Source organism: Artibeus jamaicensis, unplaced genomic scaffold (genome assembly GCF_021234435.1).
Source record: "Artibeus jamaicensis isolate MK-2021 breed Jamaican fruit bat unplaced genomic scaffold, CSHL_Jam_final contig_233, whole genome shotgun sequence".
NCBI lineage: Eukaryota > Metazoa > Chordata > Mammalia > Chiroptera > Phyllostomidae > Artibeus > Artibeus jamaicensis.
The window spans coordinates 15,394,280-15,417,941 of record NW_026521486.1 but is presented as its reverse complement, the minus strand read 5'-3'; the positions used below and the strand labels follow the sequence as shown (position 1 = coordinate 15,417,941).

Below are 23,662 nucleotides of genomic sequence, written 5' to 3'. Positions count from 1 at the left end.
TTTTTTCCACTCCTGAGTGGACACTGGACTCCGTTAGAGAGGGAGGAAAAAAAAAAGAGTGAGAAGGAACACGAGGCTGCGGCTCAATTTAGAAAGTTAGAGGTGTTCTCATCAGCCACATGAGACCGACAGGAGGTTGCTTCCAGTAAGGGAGAGAGCGGAGTGCAGACGACAGATGTGAGAAAGGTCCTCATAGCTGTCAAGTTCCAGCATCCTTGTGCTGCAGAAGGGGCGGTGCCACATGATTGATGTTCAAAGGCAGTACAAAAGCCCGGGATTTCTCCCCAGCTGCTTGTCACAGTGACCTGCACCATCTCTCAACTGCTCGTGGGGTTTCTGTCAACTACTATTGGAGGGGAGCAAAGTCTTTGGAGAATAACTTTTTGTGGTGGCCATGCCAGAACCTACTAAGGGTAAGATTTGTCTATAAATCATTTTGTTGTACTTTTAAAATAAAGGGTGTTTACTTTGGTATTTATTTTTAAACAAATCCAATTTCTTAAATAGACTATGAAATCATAGAATCACTGTGATGTTAGGAAAAGATCCGTGAACATAAAAGGACCAGAGGAAAAGTATATGAAAAATATACCAATTTGAAAATATCTGATAATGATATTTTGTAAATGAATATTGACTGAGGTTTCAGATAATAATTTTATCATTCAATTTTAAGGGATTCTCAAAGTAATTTAAGGATGTTAATTGCTTATGGTGAGAGCGTTGCACTTTCAAGTATATTTTATTAGGTTCAATCACAAATTTTTCACCAAGTATTTGCAATTTGTGTGTGGGAGAGTGACTTGGAATACTTTTTTAAATAGTAAATAGATTTGATCAAGATTTCAAAAAATAATTTGTGACAGTATTTCCAGATTCACTCTGTTTTTTTCATGGACAGATATATAGACTCTACAGATGGAGACATTTTATACTTTTATCAGTGCTTTTGGCACTTCGTTAGTTATCATATTATTAAATCCTTCCATGGAAAGAAAAATCAAACACCTGAGTGAAAGAGAATATATCTTGAATATCATTGATGGATTGTGTTCTTTAATGAGTTTTATCATATATAACTTTATAATACATAGCCTTTGGAAAGTAATTAAACTGAAAGTATGAAAATATTCTTATTAGAAGAAATATTTCTTCTTTCTATAAGAAAATAAAAATTTTGAAAGTACTAATTAATAATATAAATAAATTGGAATTAGCAATTACTAAAATGACTTATGAAAAACACAAATTAACAGCACAAGTATATGTTATTTACTTTGAATGGAAATATCAGCTTAAATTTTTATTTCACTCATATTACCTTTTATTACTGCTTACTGAATTTTTATTTTTCATTTCTGTGAATAAATGCAAAAAAATTGCAATAAATGCAAAAAAAGCTAAAAAATAGCATTTAGCTTTTTCATTTTTAATTCTTAAAACTGCTTTTAACTGTTATTTTGAAGAACCTTGAAAAAGATGCTAGACGTTGAACCCAGGTTGAAATACTAACTGAAGTCTTTGAAATATATTTTCTTTATGTAATTAAGTAACCAGTGTTGACAGGCTGCGGTGATCGGTTTACAGGTTGGCTTTACTTAGTGGTGGAGGGCATTGATGGATGAAGTCTTCCACCCGAAATAACCACACCAAATGCATGCATTAATATGGGAACTTAATCCGGACTATCAGGCAGGGAGTCCAAACCCTGCTAAAGTGTCTTATTTGTAATGCAAATGATTTACATGTGTATTAAGTGTCCTTTTTATTTGATCTGTCACTTGACTAGCCTCTTCAAGGCTTATTTGGATGAAATGCATTCTGTGTTTCCTGACTCAGGACAGAATATTGTTTCAGTTATCCCACATTTAGTGGATGAATTTGCATGTATTATTGTAAAACCCACATGAAAATGACAAAGTTGAAAAACTACTACACAAAAATGACATACTGTATGGCCTGTAATGCTAACTAAATTATTCTGATTGGTAAATGTGCTAAACATTTACTTTGTGTCTGACGACTCAATCTGATCCATTCCACTCTTAGAGACGATGAAATTTTAGAGCTACAGAGAGGAAACTATATCTTTAACTTCAGCCCCCCCAAGTGTATATTTTCAATAAAGTAACAGAGATACAAAGTCCTCATGATTTTCTTTTGCTATAAAAGCACTGTTGACACTCGGTGTAGGAGTCCCCCCACCCAGGGCAGTAACTTTATACTCATAGACTCTTGGTTTAAATTTGGGTGGTGGGAGTGAAGATAAAGAGAGGATGACTGATATATTTAAAATCCTTTGAGAAAGTCAGGGACTTTAAAATTTGTTTCCTCACCAGCAAAAAAGATTCCTAGAGAAACTGCACCCTGAAGAATTTTCCTGGTGGAAAAGTTGCGTTTGAATACTGTTTTGAACAGAACAGCCAGGACTGTGTCAACTCAGGAACTATTCTGGTCCTTGTTCCTACTCCTAACTGATTTCGTTTTTACTGGGACTGGTTTTGTTCCATGGAAATACCCCTCTGAAAGATAGCTTCAGGAATTCAACTTGCCTCCACACCAGTTCTCCGGAGTCACTTCAATCCGCAGAAATATTCCCAGAGGACAGGTTCCTCCAGCCCCTGCAAGTCATTCCTCTTCCCCACAGCCAGGAAGGACGTGACCACTTACTGTCACTCCTGATAGACGACATGGGCTGTTTGGCCCTCCCAGGATCCAGGAGGACCTGGCAACTCTTTGAAAGAGGTTGACTTTTCAGCACCTGAAGTTGCAAATGATGTATCTCTCAACTTCCTCCCAACCTACTGTGACCTAATTCTGGGACCTTCATGTTGTCAGGTCTTGCAAGAGCTGGACCTTTTAAGGAGGAGGGAAACACAAAGGTGTAACTCTGGGCCTCAAGGAGGAACTCTGATGGAAGTGACTTAGTCTGTGTTTAGACACTTGAAAATATTCTGGGTGACTTGTCAACTGCTTTTGGAGGAAGAAAGTATGACTTTTAAGGAGCAACCACTTCCCATTCCCTCCTCTCCACCTTTACCAGTTGTGTATTTATTCTTTAGAGAATGAAAATACATGTACTGCCAGTTCTAGGTAAAAGGCCTGTCTCACACATGCAGATTCTGAAGCCTTGTAATTTCAAATTCTTCTATTGTCATAGTGAGAGAAGATGTGGGGAAAAAGCTTGAGATTTGTGGGAATGCTTTGCACACATGTATTTATGTATCAACCATTAATGGAGCATTTACCATGAGCTAGTTGCTGAGATTTTAGAAATATGTTTCAACATGGTCTCTGTTTTAAAAGCCCTCCCAGCCCCTGGATTCTACTGTGTAGTTTAAAAAAAAAATCACCTTTCACTGGAAATTTCTCTTTCCTGTCAAAAAGTAACTTTATCAACATGAAGTTAGAAAATACCAAAAGCCTTTATTCTGTAGTAGAATCTCTAATAGTTTAAAGATACTATAAATGGCTCTTAAAAGTCCCAGAAGATGATTCTTCAGAATTTTATCTCTGTAGTTTGTGATCATTAAAACCATAACACCTGGTTCCTAATACACTTAGACAAATGCTAACTGTCTAAATCTAAAGATACTAGAAAAACTCTCTTCTAAAACACCAAATTGAGGCTTCAACACAAATTTTACTTTCTTGTTACATATCGGGCCCTTTTATATTTTATGTACTTAACTTGTAGGAAAAAGGCAAAAGTTCTTCCTTGGTGTTTGTGTACCATTCAAAAAACCCTTGGGAGATTCATTGCCATTTCTTCATCATCCAGGTGAGATCTCTTCTTGCAAACTCAAACACATGGAAAGACATACCTCCATTTGTGATCATAATTTTAAGGGGCCATTCCAATAACTCTAAGAATCAAAGGGGTGGCATTGCTGTGACAGTTTCTTATGCTATATCAACATGCAATACTTATCGATCTAATTTATTTTGGCCCTTTTCAGTAGGAATAGGCAGGGATGTAGTCATGAAGAATAACTTTAAGTCCAAAGGACTGTTTTGTTTGCTCTCTTTCTTTCTTGGTTCCCTAGAGATTTCATCACATTTTAAAATTCTGCTAAAGCCCCCACACCATCCCAATGTAGAACAGCATCCATTCCCTCTTGCCTATTTCTCAGCATTGCTCAAGGATTAATCATTAGAAAAGAAACCATGGTGATAGAAAATCGCCCTCTTATATTTACTCTTTGACCTTCCTTTTCTAGCTGCATGAGACTGGATGGTTTATTTCAAACACCAAAATAAATTTGTCTTTAAAAATCAGCTAATATACAAAATATCACCTTTCTCTCAAATTGGGGAAAAGTTAATTTGCAGGAAGTAGGGGAAGAGGGAGGAGGTATTTTTATCGAGGGCAACTATTCTCTTATTTAATGGGGGTCATTTAAGCCAAGTTAAAGATTTGGGAGAGACATGAAGAGGTATGATGAATGCCACAGTACCTTTCTTCCCCTGAGAAAACATGGCCATGCTGGATGGAGCAGTCCGGTGTCGATCTGAGCTGTCCGTTGTCAGAACATTCTGGGGCAGATGCACACTAGAGCGACTTAATACTTGGCAAAATCAGTCTTTTTCAGTAGCCTGATTTTATGACTGTCCGGACTGCACCTGTTAGGAAGATAAATAAAGGATCGGCCAATTCTTTCCTTTCATGCGTCCTAAATATAATGGCTTAAAAAGCCTTGGGAAGAACAAGTTGTATCCTTACTTCTCATCCAGTCAGTCAGAAGAAGTCTCCGCCAGAACTTTCAAACAGCAGCAAAGGAGGCGAGTCAGAAAGTTCGTGGAAGGAGCGAGGGCCGAGGGCTGGTGCTCTGGCAGCTCTGAGGGACCCAAGTGAAAGGACAAAGTGTGGTATTGCGTGTAAGGATCCTTGGCTCTCTCAACGGTTCATTTTATTTTGTCCGTGAGACATGGCCTTGAGATATTTTATTTTAGACTCCTTATGAACAATGGATAGAGTTTTCTTATTTATACCAATTTCAAAGTCACTGAAGCCGACATGAGTATTGGAACAAACTACCCAGGCTGAATGTGCTTTAGAAGAACAAAAAACACAGGCAAAAAATAAATGGTCACTTGAAAAACTTGAGTGAATATGAAACCATGTTTTTGTAATACTTCTGTAAACAAATATATACTTTTTTTAATTTCAGAGAGTTGTAGGAAGAGGCTATTCCAAAGGAAATAAGTGCTGTTGTTTTTACAGCCCTAGAAAATGTTTTTGTTATTTTTGCTTAAATTTCTGGTGATTGTTGTATTTAAATTTTATTTGTAGGCTCTTCATGGACACACAGAGGAATTTTTATTATTGTTAGTAATTACTATTTTTTGTCTGCACTCCCCCTTAATTAGTCTATGAAACCTATATTAATAGATACAAAATACTCTTGGCAGAGAGTGTGGTAATTCTAGATCTCATCTCTAGACATGCTTGAGTGAGTTAGGTAATAAAGAACAGGATTAAAGCTCTAGCAATAAAAAATAAGCAGAAAGCTTTTAATTTCATATGTGTGGCTTGAGGGGATAGGGCCGTGTCTTCTCTCTTTGTTTCCACTTTGTCAGTTTGTGATGGAAACAGACATCTTTTCTGCAGGAGTCCTTGGCTGGTTCAGAGTATTGCAGTTCCGTAAAATTTGATGTGCGATGATTAAGGGATATGAAATGGTTAAACAGAAGAAGAGACTCTGTCACTTAATTTCCCACATGTAGGCAAATTGCCTCATCACCAGAGAGAACAGGGCTTCTGTCCCCAGAGCTTTTTCAAAGGCAGCCTCAAACTTCAGTGATGTATTGTCTTGTTGCACCCAAGTCTCTGTTGCCTGGATACTCCTGAGTGTAATTTGCAAAGAGCACTGCTTTGGGTAGCCACACAGATAGACAACACATTACATTTCAGGGTGTCCCCGTCTGCGGGGCAGGTTCTTCACGTGCTTTTATATGCGTGTCCACAGTGAAGTTGGGGCTCCATAGGACTGGGGTGTGAAGTGGTCAATTTGGCAAAGAAAAAGACCAGAATCATTTATTCCGATGCTTATTTCTCTCTCTGCAATGAGTTCACAGAAAAACTACCTGGAATCTGACTTTTATTATGCCATTCAAGGCTGAGTTACTCCTCTCTGTGTTTTTTTAAAATATATTTTACTGATCATGCTGTTACAGTTGTCCCATTCCCTCCCTTTATTCCAGTCCACTCTGCACAGCCCCCCACCTGCTCTCCCCCTGTTCTCTGTGTTCTCGCAGCAGTTCCTGTCTCACTCCGCTCTAACCCTGCCCCGCCCCCCTCCACCGCAACCCGCGGGGATTCAAGTCTGAAATCCACTTTGGTAAGACTTCTGCCCTCTTATGCTCCCTTAGGAATCTTTTTATGGGCTCAGTTGGCACATCAAAACAACATCTAAAATTATGTCTAATCACATGTGGATGTTAGATCTTATAATTTTGTTTTATTCATTTTTTGTCTTTATGTTAGACATTTACAAGAACCTGGGACTGAATTTTTTTCTCTAATATTATCTAATTCTTCCTCTAAATAGCATGAAGTCTTTGAAAAATTTTCTCAGGAATTCTTTGCTTGGGTTAGGTAATAGCTTCTCCCTTCTATAAAATTTTATTTATCTTGGAATAGAATTCTCTGCTTATAACTAAAAAATTGCCTATGTGTATAACTCCCCATTTTTAATTTCTCATTTTTTCAGTTAGATGGCATTAGAATAGTTCTGTATAGCATATATATTTTGGCTTGTTTTGCATATTAAATAATTAATATTAATTACTAAACAGTGATATAAACTATTCACAGAACATTCTAGATAGTTTGAAGTCCAGTTGCACAAGTACTGAGTTACACTTCGTATGCCTCAGTTTTCTCATCTATAAATGAAAATAATAGTGCCTAACTCATTGGGTCTCTATAATAATTATTATTTTTTAAGATTTTTACATTTATCTTTAGAGATAGGGGAAAGGAGGAAGGAAGGGAGAGAAACATCAATGTGTGGTTGCCGCTCACGTGGGACCTGGCCTACAACCCAGGCATGTGCCCTGACTGCTAATTGAACCAGCGACCCTTTGGTTTGCAGCCTGCGCTTGGGTCTCTATAAGAATTAAATGAGATAAATCAGGTAAAAAGCTCAGAACAGGACTTAGCTCATTATAAGAACTGCCTTTTCCTTCTAAAGAGCAAACTCAGAAATGTCTGTTACAGGTGCTAAATGCTTCACATTTAGTGTAAATGATGAGAGTCCTTCTACCAATATATGACAACCCCTATAAGATACATAACCACTACTCAGCTCCTTTCCTTGTGTTAACATCTATAACACATTGAAAAGGAGTTGTTACTATCATGGCCATCATTGATACCACCAGAAGCACCCCCCCTTTTTTTAACCTGAGAAGAAGCATCTTAGCCTTCACCCGGGGATCAAATCAGAGTTCTGTACTCGCAGAGCCCCTGGTGTGTTCCCGCTGGAGTGTGTCGTGTGCTGCTGAGGCTCTCCAGCTGTTAGATGATGACAACCAGTTGTTCGTTCACTGTCCCATTGTGGGGCATGGCCTTTCTCTGATAAAAGAGTCACCCTCTACGTGTAACTAAATCTGCCACCAAGGGTTAACAGGCTGGGGTTGTTGGATGTTAAGATTCCTCTGCCCACCAGGGGTGCTTTTTGGCAGGTAGAGTCTTCCTCCGATCTGCGTATTTCTGAGAGAACCCCGTAAAGACCTCTCCATGATCACATAATGGACGTGGTAGTGATTGATTGAGTGCCGCTGTGTTTACTGCTGTGGAATTTTATTTTTATGACCCCACCTGGCGTTGGCACTGTCCTTCCTTTATTTTTAGAAAGTTACCCAACGTGAAGCCCAGCAAGGCCTTGGGACAAGGCCTTTAAGGAATGTATCTGATAAGCCTAGAACCACCCAAGGGTGATGTGACGGTCAGCCCAGGAACAGACCCGCAGGAAAGGCAGAGTAAGGGACTAAATGAAGAAAGTGTTATTCAAGTCACTTTTGCAATAACTTTCTTTTGACCTGTGCAAAGGTTTTAAACATTTGCAATGTAAGTGAAGGTTTTCCCACACTACTGTGCCATTTAACCCCCCTTCGACTGTCACTTTAAAGCATGTAAGAATAAGGATAAAGTGACAAGTCATCAGGTCTTAGCAAAAGGTCTTATTTTCATCCAGCCCCTTGTTAATGGTGAGAAGCTGTTTTTGCAATGTAATACTAATCACATTTCAACCCTCTTCCTGTGTGGAATGACATTGTGAGTCAGAACGTTTGTAACTAGGAAGATATAAGAACAAGTTGACTAGGAGAAGAAGAAAAAAACGCTCTGTGGATTCACAGAAATTCCATAAAATTGAATAATGAGCCACTGAGATTTTACATATGTGATGAACAATGAAACTTCTATTCAGAACCATAAATTACAGTCTTTGGCAATATTTAGCCACAGTAAATAAATATGGATGAAACTGATTGAATCATTCTGAACAGATGGATTCTCTGGATAGCCGAAAGTTTTTGTTCTTGAACCTTATTATTTCAATTTGGACAGAAACATACCTAAAACATAATATATTACTCGTTGCTTTTAAAAGCAAAGTAGAATGGATATAATTTAACTTTGTTCTAAATTCTGGGTATCAGTTATTGTACCATGTGATATCCTAAAGCCCACGTTATTTTCTTTTGTATTAAATGGGTCATTATTATTTGTATTGGACTTTGTGCCCAATTTTCCATAGCTTTCCTGGTTCCTTCTTTGCTGGGAAGCCACTGTCTTCTTTCATTACTCTTTTCAGTCAGTGTGTGAAGCGGTTGTTCGCTCAGGTCCCCAGACCAGGTCATTGATCGGGCCAGGTAGGGCTAGTCCACTGAGTGTGAGCAGAGCACCTATGGCATCACATGAAGGAGGCACTCACCCTCAGGGTCATGCAAGTGCTGACAGGTCAGCCCTTGTCAGCACTCACAAGGTGTGAGTGAGTGCCTCCTTAACAGTTGTTGCCTAGGCACCTGGCCTGCCTCACCCTAGTCCTCCCAGTTCCCAGACTAACTGAGGACCTGTGTCAGGGGCTTCTCTTGTGAGTAAAGCACTTATGTTCTTCATGTTTGGAGTTTGAGGGGCTTAAGGAGCTTCAGACAAGTCCATCTTGTCCTTGGGGGATCCTTTGAATGTGCTGGTCAGTAGTTGTCTGAATAAGCGAGGGTGCTAGATAGCTAAGCTCTGACTAGGAGAGGTGGTGCTGGACAACATTGCCCTTTTGTCTGTATTATTGTGATGGGAAAATAAATTATTACCCCCTAGATCAATTTATGGCCTTTATTCTGACTGTTTTATTTGTTTTATTAAGACTACAGACTTTTTTCTAAACACAGCATATAACGGGAGTTTATTATTTTTTTTAAAGCAAAAAGCACACACACAAAATATTTTTTAACAAGATTTGCAATAAATTTTAAGTGTTTCTTAAACTTTTTGGTCTCAGGTCTATTTGCACTTTTAATAATTTTTGAGGAAATTAAAAAGCATTTGTTTTGCTCATTATATCAATCAATATTTACTATATTAGGAATTAAAGTTGATAAAAATTTTACAACATAAGAATACACAGCATAAGTTTTATTAGCTGTCAGGACATTATGTCATCCCACATATTTCCTGTGGAAACATTATGGCATATTTACGAGAGAATGTGAGTGAGAAAAGGCAAATAATATCGTAGCATTATTTAAAAAATGGTTTTTACCTTGCAGACTCCCCAACGGGGCCTTGGGGGCTCTTGGGGGTCCCAGACCATACTTTCAGAATCACTATAATAAATTTGTATAGAATTGCCTCTAAAAAATGTGTAATATTCTAGGTGTAAAATATATGATGAATAGGGGACAAAGTAAACAAAAAATCATAAAAACATTAAATCAAACATTAATTTATGTCCAAAATTGATATCCCTGATGCATAAGCAACGTGGCCAGTGGAAATGCACTGTCACTTGTGTTGGCTGATTGTGTTGGTGACACTTATGACTTATGTAATCGAAACTCCTCTCAGAGTCATGTGTGCCTCCATGTGCGCCATGTTTTGCATTAAAGCAGTTCCCATTGTTCTGTTGTCTAGGCACGCAAGGTCCCGACTGCAACATGTACACGGTGCAGACCCCGCCATCAGCAGGGGATGCGCCTCACAGTGAATAGGACGTATTTACTCTAAAAGGAAAGATAATTTGTGGTACTGCCAAAAGTGGCAAAACAGGAGCTGGCCAGATAGAGCCTGTTTCACCATAACGTTGACAATACATAAGGCATTCGCGTATAAGGTCCAGCAGAAGTGATGTCTGCTGGAGTGTGGTTGGTAGGGTAATAATATGGGTGAAACAAGTTATAGTTTTATTTTATTTTTTAAAGATTTTATTTATTTATCTTTAGAGGGGAAGGGAAGGAGAGAGGGAGAGAAATATCAATGTATGGTTGCCTCTCGTGCATTCCTTGCTGGGAATTGGTCTACAACCCAGGCACGTGCCCTGACTGGGAATCGAACCTCGATCCTCTGGTTCACAGGCCTGTGCTCAATCCACTGAGCTACACCAGCCAGGGCACAAGTTATGGTTTCAATTTCAGCATCTCACCTAATCTGTCATATGGTGTGCCTGAATGTAATATTGTTATGTTACAGAATTACATGCTTATGATTTTGTAACAAAAGATTTTGTAATAAAAAAGGCGGCGTTACTTGTGCCGGACGCTGTATTTTATTTCAAACCAAGAATTTGACTTTAAGAATAAGAAATAATAAAGAATAACATGCAATATTTTCTTGCACCCCAATTACCAAAGGATGATTTCAGTACATTTATTTTATTTTTGAAAAGTGACACAGAAAACCACGAAAAGACCTCAAATCCTATCACTCAAGGATAAAGACTATTATATGTTCTTATGGTCTTTTCTACGCCGACAAAGCATATTATAAGATATAATTGTGCCATTCATGCTATCAAAAAGCTAAATTAAATTGCACATGAAGGCCCATAAAATATTTTTAGGCAAGTCAAGCGATGTATTATTTGAGCCAGTGAGCCCATGGGAAGGAGAGAGCTGGTTTGTTTGTATCATTTTGGTGACGAGACACATACATGCAGAGAGTCAGGTTACTGCCTCTTAAGACTTCCAATTCCACCCCCCACCCCCCCGCTCTTTAATTTATCGACCATGGACCCCTTGATCATTGCAAGTAGAGATGGGCTGCCTTGGAGACCCATTTTTGGAGTTCTAGGTCCCCAGTCTTTCAACAGCAGCACACAGGCCACACATGAGCTGTCTATTTAATAGCTGCCACCCGTGCCCGTCAGTTAGAATGCCCTGGCACTCACTGTGCAGGCCTGCCATTGGTGGCATACCTGCGCTTTTTACAGTAGGTGGTCATAGGAAAAACCTACCAGAAATAGCTCGAGCCCTTTGAAAGCATTTCAGGGTTGCAGAGGGAAAGTCTATATCTGTGAATTAGGATCAAAGAACAGCCGCCTTTGCCAAAGGAGGAAGGAGCTAGCTTTAGTGGCTGGTTTAGAATCCAATTCATTTTCATGTTGTTTATTAAAATAGTTCCCTGGGCTTAATTTTTCAGAATACCTTGGTTTCTTTTTATTAAAAGAGTAAAAAGCAACTCGTATATACCTACTTCTTTATCCTGTTGGCATGTTTTCCAGTGGAGACAGTGGGATAAGGGGAGGGAGGCAAAATGCCAGGTTCATTCACCTGGTAGAAAAGTTGCATGGAATTTGCCCTTCGGTTTTGAAACAGCGAGGTATAGTAGGACCTCACCTGAACAAGCTCCTGTTTGCTCTTAAGCTTAAAATGGAAGATCTCAAGAGCTTCCCAAGAGTAGGTGACTTCTGACAGTCACAGCAAAGTTAAGCTCGTTGATAGTAGAGGCGGCATGCTTGTTCTGAAGGGTTTTTGCTACGAAATGTAGCCCAGATTTTGAAAGACGAGATTCCTTAGAAAGGCAAAGGGTGTTCCGTCACAGATGGCCAAAACTCTAGCCCTAATTGCCCTCCTGCCCTTGTTAAGAAATGGAAGAAAAGTGTTGACAATAAGAAGAAATATAAATGATGAGATTGGGTGACTGCCTATGAGTATACAGCCAGCAGAAGGGCAGACATTGTGTTCCCTGTGGGTAAGACAGACGAAGAAAGCTGCCCTTGGAGTGCCAGGGGCCGCTTCTTCATTTCTTGGCAGCAAGGAGAAGGGGCTTTTGTGGTGCAGGAACAGGCTGCCAGTCAACTATATTTATGGAGCACCTGCTGCGCGGAATTTGAAAAGAGGGAGACAGGCCTTGTCCTCAAGAAGCTTGTGGTCAAAGAGAGAAGAAAAGTCTTCATCTTCTGTAAACCCTTTAGGTTTCATGGTGGCATTTGAAGCAGAGAAGACTTGGCGATATTTAGGGCATAGTATCACTTGTCACTCAAAGTGTGTGTCAGAGACGGGCAGCATCGGCATCATCTGGGAGGCCGTTGGAAATGCGGAATCTTGAAGCCAGAGTCAGAATCTGCACTTGACCAAACCCCCTAGATGATTTGTGAGTACACTGCAGTTTCAGAAGCAGCACAGGGGGCTCGAGGTGGTGCATTTCAAATGTTTTTGAGAGAGCAAAGTTACCTGGTTTGCTGAGTAGTAAATTGATAGAAAGGGTAGTTCATTTACCTTGAGCCTCTTAGACACCTGCATCTCATCTTAGTCTTCTCTATAAGGTCTTCCTCCCCTTATTAAATTCGTAATGGGACATCAGTGAATTCTGGTTGCTCGGGGCCTTCTTTTTTTGGTCCCTATTTAATGGAGTCCTATGGAAACTGCTGTGAATGAATCATTGTTACAGAGGCAGCCAATGAATTTTGGGAACAAGCGACTGATTTTTAGAGGACTGGCAAAGCTATGGGCAAAGTCAGAGACATGGGTGTGAATTGAAGTAAGACAGCATTGGGCCAGGAGGCGAACTTCCAGTGGTTTCTTTTCAGTCCCAGTCATGTGCTGCTTGGCCTTTGCCACTCCTGGTTTCCCATCTCTCCAGGGTTAAGACAGCAGGAATTCTTTGTTTCAAATGCCTTGCAAATTGTTGAGAGTTCATTTTTTAAAAATCTTTTCTGTCCCCCAGGGTTAAATGATTGATCAGGTTATCTACATTGTACAATCTATATATTGCATGTAAATTTCATCAAAATCAATTATCACCATTTCACAGTAGGAGAGCGAGAGGCCTATCTCCGCCATTCAGTCCCCAGTTGCTTTCCCATCTCCCACCCCAATTCCAAATATGTTCTAATATGATGCAGCCCACAGACCTCGAAATAAGGCTAATCCCAGCAGATGGCATGTGTAGAAAGACATGAGCGTCACCTTCACAGGTATGTCATCTTACACAGGTGTGTAAAATTCTGATAAAGATGATGATAACCATGACGGAATAGAACATATAAAGTGCGTACCATGTTCCCTGTCCCTGCAGGAACTCATTCATTCCTGCCAACAACCCTTAAGATCGGTTCTGCTATTATTTCTATTGCATAGATGAGAAAATTAAGGCTCACTCCACTCCTACAGACAGGGCAACATCCATATGAGACTACGTGGCCATGACAATAAAAGCGATCAGTTCAGTGCAGGGGAAAATGCTGTAATACCTCTGAAAAGTCCATCCGCTTACTTCTGCCTCCACAAGCCTGAGCCGCTGGGAGGGAAAGTACAGCCTCAGGCTGCAGCGCCCAGGTTCTGAGTCAGGCAGACCCTGCGAGAGCCTGGCTCCCTTCATGAGCTGTGGGACCTCATGGAGACTCAGTTCTTACTTGCAAAATGGGGATAACTATAGTACGGACTTCATAGAACTGTGTGTGTTATAAGAATTAACATATACTAGGTGCTGCATGCAATGGGTGCCAAAAAGTGGTTGTACTTTATTTATTCCTTCACTGGCTGTAAAGTTTTGGGGTAGCTATGATTTTTTAGAAGGAAAATGTCTGGTTCCACCTACCTACAAGGCAAGCATGCATTTTTCTACTTTTATTCCTGCAACCATCTTAAAAATGTGCCAGCATTAATATTCTATGTTTCTGTAGTTCTATCTGGTGCAGTTAGCTGTTAATGACCCATTTTCTGTGGATTTCTTGGAAGTTGAATTAAGCCTTTTAAATTCTCACTTTGGTTTGATTTGGGGTCTGTTACACAGAACATAGAACAGACATAATGGACATGAAGAATTCACATTCAGGGCAGATTTACAGTTTCATTGTCCAAGACAATTTTCTTTTGTTTATTTGACTACAATTCATTCACCCTTGGCCTTACTTCCAAAACAGGATTTTAAGCAACCACAGCTTCCCTTACAAAGTAGGCCTTTGTTTCCATAGACGCAGAGAAAGCACAGCCAATTTTACAGTTTGTACACAATCACCAAAGAAGCCCTTCTTAATTTTTTTTGTCATTTAATGTGTTTTCAACAATAAATGAGATACTAAGGAGAAAGGAAAGGAATGAAAGATCCCCATCCTTGTTTAGTTGGGAAGGAAAAGAAACATAAACATATAGAGACCACTGAAGAATAATTTTAAAATATTTCATGAATAAAGAATGTATTATGATGTGGTCTGGAATGCCAAGAAGACAAAGGAGAGGAACAGAATGGAATAATTAGCTCTGAGAGTCTTAAGACAAATGTCAAGAAGACAGACCAAGATGGCCATAGGACAGTAGTGGTAACAGTCGTTGCTGTGAATTACAGAGCTCTATCTGTGTGCCAGGCACCATGCTGAGCATTTTATATAGGATTAGCACCCTAGGAGGGCATTTATTCTACTATTCTCATTTCACAGATGGGGCCACCAAGCTGATAGAGATTAAGGAATTGCACCCGGTCGCACAACTAATCAGGTGTAAAGTCAGGATTCAAACCTAGGTTGGTCTGACACAATCATACATAAAGAAAAAAACAAAAGGTCTTTTGGGAAGAAGATCATCACTCTTAGTGGCAGAAAGGTCAAAGGTGAAAAGGGACACCAGCTCTGGAGCAGAGGGGGCCTAGGAAGGAGAGGGAGGAAGTGCCTGCTGACAGTGGCTTTGAACGCTGACATGAGCAATGCAGGCCTAAGCAAACAGGTAACAGGGACCCTCCCGTGTACAATAACAGCATGAAACCCAGTTGTGGCCTAACTAATCCCTGCGCCTGGGGGAAAAGGAGACTGGAGGGCAGCAAAACTTGTCTGGCGAGGGGGAAGAGGTCCTCAGGCAATGGGCAACCGTCCAGAAGACAGCAGGTCAGAGAAATTGGCCCTCGCTCTCAGTCTCCTGATACCCGGGTGCTACATCAACTCACCCAAAGCCAAGAGGTCAGCATTAGAGTTCCACCTCTGCCCTCGGATCTCTGAACATAAATTGCCTTGACCGAGGGCCTCGTCCTCTGGTTGATGCTGGCACTAAAGAGCCTTCTCCTGATGTGGCGAAGAAACAAACGCATTTCTCTCCACGCCGGCTAAGGAACACTGGTCTTTCACTGTATCTTTAAGCCACGTCACATCCTGCCATGTTCTCATCTGCCAGTCTGAAAGGTTATATGTATTTTCTTTCATTTAGTCATTTTTTTCTCCCTAGTTAGTAAAAAGTAGTGTACTTATCTATGGACATCTGAATGAAAATGGTTTTTTGAACAATAAATTGGAGTTTATACCCGGCACAAAAAATTAATGACGGAAGAAGACGTTGCTCCAACTTGGCAGCCCTGCGCCTCTCCGTTCTCGGTTCCTGTTGCCATGAAGCCGGTCAGTCCGTGCTCACTCCAGCCCACCCAGACGGAAGCAGGGTGCCCGGCCTGTGCGTGGCGATGGCTCTTGGCCACACCACTCATTCTGAGGTATTTCTGCGTGGCTTGGAAAGAGGCACTTGTGGGAAAAAAGGTGGAAAATCATAGATCCAGGCAAAGATAAGGCTACTGGGACTGCACAGAGCGCCTAGAATACAAAAACGTTTCCTCAGTATTTAATTGTCAGGCAGAAAATAATTGTAAAAGATGCCTCCTTCTTTAACTGCCTCTTCCGCCCTGGAGGAACAGCTGGTTCTCACACATGTCACTGATTCCCAATTCTGGGCCTCCTTGGGGACTCAGGGGAAATTCTGCGCCCTTTGGTCATGGGGACTGCCTTTAGCTAATCGGACATATTCTTGAACAGACGTTTCTTTAACAGACTTTCCCTCCAGAATGCTCTATATTCTAGATATACAAAGCTCTGAAAACCTCAGGTAAGTGCAGGTGAAAATCTACCCCAGGTGTACGCACTTCCCGAAACGAGTGTGAGAGGGGTAGACTTTGTATCCCAGTGAACACAGGGCTCATCTTGTAAAAGGCAATGCCACCAAGACTTTGGTTTCCTCAACATTCAGAAAGTTTGCCCCATGAGGGCAGGATGATGTCGGGGACGCCGTGGTGCCTCTGGAAAGCGAGGTCTGAGGTCTTGTTGACTGAGCGCCAGCCTCACCTTGGGCTCTGCAGGACGTGAATGCCTTAGTCTCTAAGGGACATGCTTGCCACTCACAGTGTCTCATTTTATGCTCACAGCAACCTTCGCATATAAGGTAGATGTTGTGTCTGATTTTCCAGAGAAACAGGCTCAGTGCCATTAAATGCCCTGCTGCTGCCACCTGGGTCCCCATTTTACCTGCGTTCTGTGCGTCACTAACCTCTCCCATCACCCGAAAATCGATATGATACCATTTAGGTCTTCACTTCACACCGTGCACTAAAAGGCAGTGTGTCTCAGGCCTCTTGATGCCACAGGTTGATGCTTTACCTGCTTTCCCCCTCTGGTCAGTACAGGTAAGATGACTACCTTGAGTTTTGTGCAGCCAGGGGCTAAGGAAAGTAGCTTTTCTCAGTGATTCATGAGCCTAACACTGCCATTACTCTTTTCATTTCTAGAAAATGAAGTGCCCGCCCCAGCCCCAGCCCCACCCCCAGAAGGTAAGTTAAATCGCCACCGCACACATTGGGGCTGCAAGTCCAGAATGTCTATCCCCACATGATTTGGCCTTCAGGGGAGCCGCGAGCGTTAACTCGTGTGGAGAAATCGGATGACCACAGTTGTGATAGGTGTATAATAATAACAATAAGAATAATGACAATAACAACAAGAACACATTGTGTTATATAACCCTCTCACATGGATTTAATTTGGATGACGTGTCATATATTTATAAAAACCCTTTGAGTTATGGCAAAGTTGTCATTATGCCCAGGTTTTGGTGATGTGGAGCCCGGGTCTCCAAAGCACCGAAGGCTTTGCAGTTTTTTCTTACATATCACTAAGGGCAAACAAAATACACATTTCTTTTGTGAGAGAGGGGAGTGGATCCCACCTCATTCCTAGAAGATCACCAGCCCCTTCTCCGCTTGAAGATGCCACCCTCAAGCACTTCTGGAAATGTTAAGATCTGGGGGCCTCTGCCGGCTCAACCTCAGAACCAGCTTCTCCAGCTCTTAGTACCCTGTTGTCTACCAGGTGGCAACATACACAAGGACTAAAGAGTTCAGTGAACTTGACAGGTAGAGGCAGTGCCCAGTGACACACAACAGGTGAAGCCTGCTTTTGCAGCTGCATAGACCTAAGGAAGAGAACGGTGTTGAAGGGATGACACGCCCCAGTGGGATGCTAAGCTCCCAGCATGGATCTCCAGACCACAACAACGTGGGTTTCCCCAGGGAGACACCAAAGTGCCTTCTCTCGTCATTCCCCCTCTTGGACCAGGACGAGAAACTAGCATTTACTAAAGAGTTGTTCACACAGACTCATAGACACAGAGAACAGACTGATGGTTGCCAGAGGGCAGAGGCATTGGGGGCCTTGGTGAACAGAGTGAAGGGACTGAGAAGTACAGATTGGTAGTTACGGAAGAGTCACAGGGCTGTGAAGTACAGCATAGGGAATATAATTAATAATTTCATAATTATGTATGGTGCCAGGTGGGCACTGGAAATAACAGGGCGAATGCTTAAAGTTAGACAATCATAAACTATATGATTGTCTAACCACTATGTTGTACGCCTGAAACTAATACAAAATAATATTGAATGTAAACTGTAATGGAAAAAAATGTTTTAAAAAGAATTATTCTTAAGGTATTTACCATATGCACAACTTTGCCCTAGCCCTTCAGAAGGATACAGAGCTACCTACCAGATACTTATTGATAACTGGGTACAAACAAATTGTACCAGATGTAGTAGAGAACTCTAAATAGAACACATATCCCTTTGCTTATTCAGTTTGTTCATCCCAAGTAGAAAATAAAATACAGACCAGAGAACAGTTCAGTAAAATAGAGCCACTATGTTGAAACATGAGGCCCAACTCTAAGAACTTCACCAAGACACTGCGTGATTTAGTGCATGTTACTTGAACTGACAATGTGGTGTGAAGACAAGGGGCAGGAGGTCACCGTAGACTAGTCCAGCCTAGTTGAAAGCAGGAAATGAATAAAGCTTCAGTGGCTAGTAATCTCTTTTGCGTGGAAATTTACCAGGGCATTACGAAGCTCTTATACCCTGGAGATCATTTTCAGGAGGGCAGTTTGAGAAATCTAACGAGCCCCCTTGTCTAGCTAAGAATACCAGGTCACGTGCTCAAAACCCCAAAATAGTATAGAAGAGCATTGCTATATGTCAAAATGAATGAAACGGGCTCAGTGCCACATGAGTTTAAACAGGGGTAAGCTCAAGTTTAATTTTCTTCCAACCAGTATAAATGTGTGGCTTTTTTTTAAGGAACTTCTTCTTTGGTAGGTTTCCTCCTTGCATACACAGATGCTTTTTTTTTTTTTTTTTTTTGCCAATACTGTATAGATTGAGGACCTGCAGGCCATTACAGTTATAACCTTTCCCTTCTGTTCTTCAGATCAGTAGCTAGGAAGTTGGACTACTAGGAAGTTTGCCTTATTATGCCATATTTCATATTCATTGCACAACACTCACTTCCTGTTGCTCAAACAAGTCTCCTACTAACCTCTGCTAAAAATGTCTTTATTAGCTAAGATTCAGATCTACATTCAATCAAAAGAGAGAGAGAGTTCGTGCTTGAAAGAATTCTTTTCTTAAATATACCATACATCAGACATCATTTGCAGGTATCTAAACTAATACGATTCTGCGCAGAGAGAAATGCAAAGTAGATGGTCTCACCACAAAATCTGATTTTATTGCTATCATATTGCACTTATTGCCACTCATCTCAACCCAGAAGATTAATATGTGCACCAAAGTGTTTTCTTTGAAACTCTTGTACACTTACAGCTCTTATACCCTGGCTATAATATACAAATATAATTATATAATATTATTTAGAACTAAACACTATTAAAACCACTCCATGCATCAAACTGCCTTAAAAATGCAGTCAGTCCCTTGTCGGGGTCCACAAGGAAGTGACCCACCATAATTACCATGTGCTGAATCACTGACCACTGGGGCATGGCCCATGTCTTATATTCATTCCACACCAGCATGTTCTAGCATGAACCCAACAGCTGAATGCATTTTTCACCAAATCCCCTTTGTATGTACTCTTTTCAAGTGATCAGATGAATTGCTTTTATAAAAAGTTTAATGTGATTCTACATTATAATCTCCAGATTCATCATTCCTGTACAGCATAATAAATGTGTATGTAATTACATTTATGATCTATTTTCATTTATCTCCCCCACACACACATTGCCCATCACACAATAAAATATCTTAAGACACTTTTTAAAATGTGCTTGTCCTTTCCACACAGAACCAAACAAAGATACGGAAGCTGGAAACGCACCACCAAAAGGTGAGTGGAGGGAGAAAGAATGAGGCTGAACCCAATAAAGTCAGAAGCAGAAAGAGGTCAGTGATGATTGCCAGGGAGACTGCACGGAGTTTCCTGGCGTTGTCTTCCATCAGGGTGGTTAACCCCTTGTTTTCATCTTAGCTGCACAACCCAATGGTGCTTTGATCAGTTTTCATTACACTAACTTTCTAAAAGAAAAACAGTAATGATTAAACAACATCACAGCACTTGTTGAGATGCCAGCAAATTAATGAGTACTTTTCTGTTTCCAGTGTGTATTATATAGGAATAGGTATGTCTGGATTACACCAATTTTGGAAACTTATCTGGGTTGCCCAGGTTTTACTTTAATTAAATGTTTTCATGTGACTGTGGAAACTGTTCTAGGGTTCATTAATCATTTTGAAGGCCAGCATCTCATTTTGTAACACTATATATTAATGTAGATCTATATAACGATTTATGTAGATGGACAAGACAACCTTAAGCAAATATCACATTGCTCATTATTGATTTGGAAATTCATTTATTTCTGCAATATTACTCTACTTTTACTTTACATGTGCATAGTCTAGTTTTATTTTTATCTTTTTAGGTAGTTTAGTTTTAAACCATGGGTGATCTTTATTACATGGATCCATGAAATACTAATTCCTTTGAGTCATGGAGGAAGTCACTGTCATTTCTAACCATCATCTTTAGCTAAGGAGAATTAGTTTTCTACAAAAGAAATTCTTGACAGAGGCAGATTTGACAATTCTGCTTTATTTGTTTGTATCATCACTTATATGTTTATTTTTTTATTTGTGTAATGAATAACATTTTAAATTTTGGAATAAGCAATTATTTCCAGACTACAACAAGATCTTTCTTTCTGGATAGCACTCCCAAGTATGTTAAATCTCTTTGTTCTTACCATGCCATATTTTTCACCTAATTCCTATGATATTATTGTCTTCTATACATTAGTAAAATACTTTTCTTCTTTCTTTCAGTACATTGGACCACTTTTCTTCAACTAACTTGAACTGACACTATCATAAATGAACACATAATTTTGTAGTGTACTCACTTTGTCCTTGACCTTCAGTGGCTCCCATGGAGAGTAACCTGAATACTAATCCTGGCCGCATGAGACACAGTCTGAAGGTTATTCGCTTATGGAATGTAGACAGTGCAAACTCCTAGAACTCTTCCATGAGATGGGTTCAAGGATGTTTGGACATCTGGCTGAAGTTATTGTAACATTATTCTCTACAAAGCTGATGGCATACACCTCTGTTTCCAAATTTGGAAAGGTGTTTGGGCCAGGTTCTACGACTCAACTAACAAAGAAGATGATGTGATCCCAGAGGGCCAGCTGGCAAAGTTAAAACAAAGTCTGTGCCTTATCCTTAATATGAAAAGTCATCCAATTATATTTGTGTGCTTACATGAGAAAATGCTTTTCTGTATATTAAAGTCAACCAACCAAGCAAACAGTCAATCAGTTGATAAAAACTTCTTTGTGCAAGACACAGTTTGATGAAAGATCAAGATGAGATGACTGGCGGGGGGGGGGCGGTGTCCTGATTAGCGGCATTTTTTTCCTGACATTTGCAGCAATCAACCTGAGATGACTGGCGGGGGGGGGTGGTGTCCTGATTAGCGGCATTTTTTTCCTGACATTTGCAGCAATCAACCAAGGCCATGGCCCCATGTAGTCACATGCCCAAGTACATAAACTGCCATGTATCTATTTTCTCTACATGCCTAGGAAGAAAATTAATTTAGGATAGAAGGTGATATCCCTAAATAAAGAAGGTAGGTAAGTGGAAGTTGTTTCTAAATATATAAACCTCTCAGCTACTACCCACTTTCATCAAGGACAGCAAAATTTCAAAGAAAATGCTTAAGCAAAAAAAAAAAAAAACAGACACAATAATGTATGTATGGCCATGATTGAGAAAGAAGACTTTCACGAGCATAAACAAAATTGACAACCCTCAGTCCATCTAACTCAATTTCAACCATTCAGCTTGGGTTTCACTCCTTTATACAGCTTTCCCCAGACTTGCATCTCCCCTTCCTCCTGATTTCTCTTGGACCTATTCCCTCTGTCCGTCAGTCACCCTTTTCTCTGCCTCATCACGTATTAATGGTTCACTTCTTTCCCTAACAGGCTGTATAAGCTTTTTGACAGTTGGGCACCATGTCTTAACACCTCTTTGGGCCCCTCATCTCATTTTTCCTAGTGTCTGGCAGAGAGCTGTACAAAGTGATCTCCTAATAAGTACCTGTGGAATGAATGAACAACGGAATTTTCATGCCGGCTCAGCTGCTGATCACATAGACAATGACAGTCTAGACAGAGTTTTATTTCCATTTGCTGGACAGGAGGACGACCATCCCATGCACACTCAATAATGAGCTTCAGAGTGAGACAATGATACTGGCCATTGAGAGCTCTTCCCCAAAACAGAGAGATAATGTAAGACCAACCCAGTTAAAGCTATTGAAAATGGTCATGCCTAGATATTAGTGCATTTTTACATGTTAATTAGTCCTCTAATTACTTAAAGTATATTCAGTTAATAGCTCCAGGACTGTCAATGTTGAGAATATTATTTAAAGCAGCACAGCCTTACTGTCATTCCTACATTGTCTGAATCATTCTGTGACAACCCAGAAATGTTCTGAAAACATCTGTGTAGCCACTGAATGTGGTTTGGTTCTGATGTCAATCTTATATAGTAGCACTTGTGAGTAGATTTGCTAACTTTTTATATTTACTAAGAGTCTCTGTCTGGGAAACAGCTGGTTTTCCAGGATGGGGTTGTGCTATTTGTTGATCGGCTTGTTTGTTTGCTTGTCTCTGGACTTATTCATCCAGCTCTCCTATTCCTTAATACTGCCCACTTTGTCCTGGGATTGAAACAGTAGAGATGACAATAATAATAAATAAGAAACCTGTGTTTAAGCAAACAGGAATTTCCACGTGTAAATAAATGTCCTTTCAGATCATGCCGGGAGACAATGTCCTTACAGAAATAAAGCTACCAGGACTTAGGACTCTTCCAGAATAATGATGGGTAGCAAATCAATAAGATGCAAAGTACAAATTATTTTTTTTTATATCCCCATCGAGGCCAAAGAACTGTCCTTTATTGGAGCGTTCATTTATTCAGCAGGTATTCAGAGGCAGCTATGGTGCCAGGTTCTGAGTCCTGCTGTCCTGGAGCTGACTTCAGGGAGCTCTAGAGAAGAGAACAACCATCAGCAGAACACAGTGGGTTTCAGCTTTGACAGCAGACAATTGTGGGGGGGGGGGCAAGATAATGTAGGTGCTCAACTGGGATCATGTGATCTTCTGGTCCATCAGTATGGTGTGTGTGAGTGTAGAGTGAGGAGAACACCTCTCTTCTGTGCCTTAACAATGAACGGGCCCTGTGGGAAGTTTCCAAACAGGTCCTGTGGGTGGTTGCAGATGTGCCAGTGACATTGGGGTCAGAGATTACTTTGCTGATCAGTACTCATTTTAATGCCTAAGCTATGATATAGATATATATTTTTTCAATTTTTATTTTTGTGTCTTATTAATCTATAGTCTGTATATATCTCGGTAAGCCCAATTGGGATACTTACTGATTCTTTTTATTTTTCTTCCAGAAAAATAACTGCTTTTGATAACCGTGGCAAGAGAAGTAAACCTTTCTTTTCCCAGGCAATAACCATCATAAATGAATGCCGTGCATAGTAAAGATCTCACATAACTTGAGTTGAAGAATCTTTCTTTTGGTGTGAGTTTGGGCAGC

The 23,662-nt window shown here is 40.4% G+C and overlaps 1 protein-coding gene across 16 annotated transcripts in view; it reads left to right on the top strand.

The window, feature by feature from the left end:
• Window positions 1–262: 262 nt before the first annotated feature.
• Window positions 263–23,662, top strand: part of MYBPC1 (myosin binding protein C1) — a 79,277-nt gene continuing 55,877 nt past the window's right edge. For 6 of the 16 annotated variants that reach the window (XM_053662154.1, XM_053662148.1, XM_053662150.1 and 3 more), the window contains exons 1-3: window positions 265–413; window positions 16,976–17,017; window positions 19,827–19,868. In XM_053662154.1, coding sequence (XP_053518129.1) covers window positions 395–413; window positions 16,976–17,017; window positions 19,827–19,868 — 103 coding nt within the window. In that variant the 5' untranslated portion in view covers window positions 265–394. Of the gene's footprint in view, window positions 414–16,975; window positions 17,018–19,826; window positions 19,869–23,662 lie in introns of all 16 variants that reach the window. The other 10 variants (XM_053662140.1, XM_053662146.1, XM_053662142.1 and 7 more) reach the window with 3 other exon arrangements.